Genomic DNA, 5758 nt, shown 5'->3' with positions numbered 1-5758 from the left:
CTGTAATTCAATGGACATCAGCTATAATACAGTTATCTTTGCCATCTCACTTCTTTACTTCACTTGTTTAGTAAAATCCTGTCATCTTCTAGCAGCTATTTTCATCTTTGTTCTAGTGTGGGAGAGTGTTTCTATTTCTGTGGTGGAGATCACTTAAATTACCTCAGTCACATGAAGAGAGTTGTGTGGGTTGTGTATTATACACATGGCACACTGCATAGACACCAGTCATGTGTGTGTCAATAACCTCCCATAGCAAGATTACATGGTTAAAGTAAGGTCCCTATTTGTACGTGAGACTAAGGTATTTAAACACAATCAAGTGACCTTAATGTACACACTTCCTACCCTCAGTCAGACTGTTGCTACCGGTATCTCCAAGTTACCTGTGACTCAGTAGCATAAAACATTGACTCTCAGATCAAGATGGACAGGTTTGAATGTGTGGTTGGTCCTTTCTTGTGTACGGTAGCAGGATCAGTCCTCTCTAGAGGTAAGACAACAGGCAGGGTGCAAACAACAAGCTGAACACCGAGCACGTGTTTCCATTACAGAAGTTGGTTAACAACGGGGAAAATCAGATTTGTTTTATTCAATCAAAAACTAAAACAAAGAAAAACAGTTTATCTAGCTGATAGACTATTTCTGATTAGAAAATCTCTGGTGTAGATTAGAATAAATCTTGAAAAATAACCAATATTATGCATCATTGTCACATACTGTAATTATGTGTGTAAGAGCCAAATTAATGTTACAGTATGAGCTTAATAGATTAACATTTTTAATTTCTAGCCTTCAGGTAAATGCTTTGAATTGTACGCTGAGAGGTATAGACTTTGAATGCACTGTAAAGGTTGGCTGGTGTTTTTTGTTGTTGTTGAGCTTTCCCACAATCCTTTGTTCAGCAACTGCTTCAAAATCAAACCAAATCAATTGTTTTCTGTCATGTCATCAGTTAATGGGTGAGAGGGTAAAGAAAAGGGGATGTTACTGACACCAAAGAGATAGCAACCACTCCAGATTCAACTGTACATACAAGTGGTAAGTTAAACAATTCAGCCTTTCTCCAGATTTCAACTTTATAATGAGATTAGTGTTGTTTTGCATGATTTTTATAGAATTTGAGGATCAATTCAGTACAGATATGAATCATTTTAATACTTTTAACTGACGAGCAATAAAAAATAATAGTTAGTTTTATGATTGAGCTTGACTGAAAACTGACCAAAATAGGTTATTGTTTTTGCAAAAATTTGTGTCGTTTATTAATATACAGCTAGGTGATCAATGGTAAAAAAATATATTATGATAATGTGTAGAATTGTGAATATCATTAGGAGAATTGCAAAGGAAATATGTTACATTTGTAATTTGATTGCATTGTATGGTAGGATTGTATGCTATTTTATGTATGATTTGGTTACATGTGTCATATTTAGAAACTTTTAAAAACTTATAGAGACGTAGATCTATTTAGTAAATAGCTCCAAATGTATTTATCACAACAGATCGTGAGATTTCAGTTTGAATTGCTTGACATTAAAACAATGCCGGAGTAGAGTAGTCCTCAGAGAAAGACCTGCTTTTGAAATGTTTTTTTTTTTAAACAGTGTGCAGGTGGCTATGATGCATTTCTTACCCAAACCACAGGCTTTGGCATTTTAACTGAATATTTATCAACAGGTGTGTGTGTGTTTCACATTTACATACGAAGATAAGGAATACTAACTCAGAGCAACATGAGTGACATTACAGTTCACTATAAGTGTGATGTGTGTAAATGTGTGCCAATCTGTAATTGTATATTTTCACAGAGCAATTTTTAGAGATAATACATTTTTCAAAAATTTGGTGAATGACTATGTTACATTACGTGGAAAATTCATTAATGAAAGTTAATGTTATCAAAAATTGTATTATCTCTAATTTCACTATCTCTTACAGTAGAAACACATATTTATATATCAAACTTTTTTATGTGCATTACTTAATTGCAGCAAAATGTCATTACGATCCAAACACATTTCACATTCTCCAGAAATTCTGTAAGTGAGGTGAATGATTCTGTGGATAAATATACTGAGTGTACAAAACATTAGGAACATGTTCTTTTTTCATGACACAGTAGAGTGACCAGGTAAATCCAGGTGAAAGCTATGATCCCTTAACGATGTCACTTCAATCAGTGTAGATGAAGGGGAGGAGACAGGTTAAAGAAGCCATGAGATAATTGAGACATGGATTGTTTATATGTGCCATTCAGATGGTGAATGGACAAAACAAAACATTTAAGTGCCTTTGAACAGGGTATGGTAGTAGGTGACCGGTGCACCGGTTGTGTAAAGTACTGCAAGGCTACTGGGTTTTTCACACTCAACAGCTTCCCGTGTGTATCAAGAATGGTCCACTACCTAAAGGACACAACTGGGAAGCATTGGAGTCAACATGGGCCAGCATTCCTGTGGAACGCTTTTCACACCTTATAGAGTCCATGCCCCGACGAATTGAGTGCAACTCAATATTAGGAACGTGTTGTTGGTGTTGTTTGGTATACTCAATGTATGTCTTTAGGGCATTGGTATTTGTAGAAAAATGAAATAAAAAATCTATAAATAATATTAGTTCGTTGTTGTTCTTTAGTACAGAGGAACACTTTGTCAAATAATCTGTCATTAAGTTGTGAATGAATTTCGAATGACCCCTCGTCTCTTGTCTGTTCTGTAGGTATTTATCTCTCTTACGCTCTGCACCTTCCCCTTGCCTCAGCTCTGTCATGCCTCGCTCATTCCTGGTCAAGAGTAAGAGACCAGGATCTCATCCCCCTTGCTTCTCTAAAGGCACCAGATTCACAAACCCTGACCAGCCACAACCTCATACAAATCATCACGACAGGCAGAACAGGGCATGGCAGGAAGTAAGGTCCCCACATCGGAGCCCCTTCCAGGAGGACCAGGGCAACCTGTGCTCAGGGTCAGAAGTCAAGGACACCCTGGACTACCCCTGTCCTAGCTGGGACGCCATGGCAACCAGACCACACAGCACCTCGCCAGCCGACCGCTGCACCAGCTGGTCTGCAGGTATCCGACGGATCCTGACTTTATGGCTCCACATTCTATTTATTGTAAATAATAAATAAGTAGATGTAGATATTTGTATTTATTTGTATTCCATTGCGTTAAACACCTCAAATTGCCTCAATTTGATTTTCATAACGATCTTTATCAAATCCAAAATACTTTTTTTTATTTCAAACTCAATCTACTAGTATGCCACTTACTCCGCAGAAACCCAAGGGTACGATGGTGTGGAGCCTTCCGAGTCTGCCCTGCCCTGGTCCCTACACTGGCCCCGGGGCCCTGACAGAGAGAGGGAGCTGGAGAAACTGGTCCATGTCTTACTGAGCCACAGGCCACATATGGACCTCAATTCCACCAACCCATGCCCCCTCTGTGAAAAGGTAAGAAGAACCAGCAAGGGTCAGGAATTACAATATAATCAGAACAGCACATCCACCCTTATAGGGTGTATCAACCAAAAGTGTGTGGTTCCAAACCATGCAAACCACTTCAGGCATGACTAAAATAGAATAAATGAGATACTGTTTGGTGTTTGTGACCTGAGACAAGAGTGACAGTAGAGTGGTAGAAATTGTACTCGACAGGGCTCTGTGACATGTCAGAAAATGACATAACAGCAGATTAGTTTGATGTGAGAATAGAGGCTGTGAGGGGTAATTGTGTTGAATATGGTTGACATCTCTGGGAGTATGAGCTACAGCTGCTGTTACTCTTAGCTTTCTCTTTTCTCAGGTCTTGTCCTCAGGAGCTGTACTGAAGACTCATTTACTCAGGTCACGTGCATGCGTGCATGCAGTCCCATTGGCCACATCAGCCAAAGCCCCAGAGCACCCATATGAGTTAAAACAAACTCTGGGCATGTATGGAAGACCAAAGGTATATCTGGCAGAAGTACATTGGTGGAGGTCTCTCCACTTCCCAACACAAACTATATAAAAATACTAAATGGCAAAATCCTAACCACATCTCTGTGAATGTGTGTGTCCCAGGAGCGTAGCTATAGCTGTAAGGTGTGTGGGAAGGTATTCAAGCGCTCCTCCACCCTGTCCACCCACCTGCTCATCCACTCTGACACCAGGCCCTACCCCTGCCAGTACTGTGGCAAGAGGTTCCACCAGAAGTCAGACATGAAGAAACACACCTTCATACACACAGGTATATGTATATACTGTATCTTATACCATCTATTGCATCTTGCCTATGCCGCTCGGCCATCGCTCATCCATATATTTATATGTACATATTCTTATTCCATCCCTTTAGATTTGTGTGTATTAGGTAGTTGTTGGGGAATTGTTAGATTATTTGTTAGATATTAGCGCACTGTTGGAACTAGAAGCACAAGCATTTCATGACACTCGCATTAACATCTGCTAACCATGTGTATGTGACCAATACAAATATATTTTATTTGATTTTAGGTGCGGGGAGGTACACTGTAAGGACACATACACAAATGAGCATAGTGTGTGTTGAACATAGGTCAGCTGGTGTGTGTACATTATAGTACAACTGACACACATTTTGCAAAGGTCGCTTACATCTGAAGTTAGGATTCTGCCCTACACACTGGCTGCTGTCACAGAGTATCTCTCTTCTTGAATTCCATGTCATGTCCTGCTGTCTGTCCCTGTCTGTCTCAGGTGAGAAGCCCCATGTGTGCCAGGTGTGTGGCAAGGCCTTCAGCCAGAGCTCCAACCTCATCACCCACAGCCGTAAACACAGCAGCTACTGGCCCTTCAGCTGCACGCACTGCCAAAGCAGCTTCCAGCGCAGACTGGACCTACAGCGCCACCAGGAGACGCAATGTGTCCATAGCAGCATGTACACACAGAGCTGAGGCCACAGGTATAATGAAGATTTGTATTACACAAGTACTGTATGTGGCACAAGAATGAGTGTTTTGTATAGAGATTGTTGACCGGTATTTGCAGTACTGTTTTTATATGGTTCTTTGATCAGTGACTGAGGCTAAGCCAATTTCTTGTGTTCAAGTTATTTGGGCATTTGTTTTTGTGGATTTGCTTTCGCTCACAGCTTTTCAGGTTGACCGTTTGGATAGTGCCTTAAGGGGACCTGATCACTTTGTTAACATCTCTAGCAATGTCATATATAGTGTACGAGCTGGATTCCATCCATAGCGCAGAAGTTCAGCGTTTTAGCCGGTTGAAATGTAAAGGTCATTTTTGATTGAGCCAACATATGCAACGTTTACCATGAATGCTGTCTCCGCCAACACGGAAACGTTGCCTTTAAATGTCAGTCACACTTTAACGCTACGGATTGAATCCAGCCCTTTAGGCCCTGGTCTCTACTGTGCTGTATGTCTAAAAGACGCCTTATTAAAAACAGGTGGTTTGTAGAGTGACAAAGCAAACCCCTATTTCCCACTGTAATTGTCAATTTTCCTCAGAGAGCCATTGCAATTGTAGCTCCCATTGTTGGTGTATGAATGAGGCTGCCATTTTCACTTCACTGTGGCAGCCCACCCAAGGAGATAATAATATACATTCAGGCCATGTGGAACATGACTGCAGTACGAGCAGAGAGAGACAATGATTATGTTGAAATGATGCTCCACAATTATGATGAGACAACGTGACTGTATATTTTCAGTGTCAGCCTGAGTATATATTAAAAGAGATTTAGATATAACAAATTAAATACTCTGTTTAAGTTTA

At 40.3% G+C, this 5758-nt stretch overlaps 1 protein-coding gene across 1 annotated transcript; it reads left to right on the top strand.

Annotated features, from left to right (window-relative positions):
* The first annotated feature begins 975 nt into the window (after positions 1–975).
* Positions 976–5758, top strand: LOC115170562 (zinc finger protein Gfi-1b-like). The gene is made up of 6 exons (XM_029726822.1): positions 976–1041; positions 2725–3077; positions 3285–3457; positions 3810–3953; positions 4067–4232; positions 4721–5758. Exons 2-6 carry the CDS (start codon positions 2774–2776, stop codon positions 4915–4917), a joined length of 984 nt encoding a protein of 327 aa, XP_029582682.1. The 5' UTR covers positions 976–1041; positions 2725–2773; the 3' UTR covers positions 4918–5758.

Source organism: Salmo trutta, chromosome 32 (assembly GCF_901001165.1).
Source record: "Salmo trutta chromosome 32, fSalTru1.1, whole genome shotgun sequence".
NCBI lineage: Eukaryota > Metazoa > Chordata > Actinopteri > Salmoniformes > Salmonidae > Salmo > Salmo trutta.
Note: the sequence above shows the minus strand (reverse complement) of the source record. Positions and strands in the feature narration are given on the sequence as shown.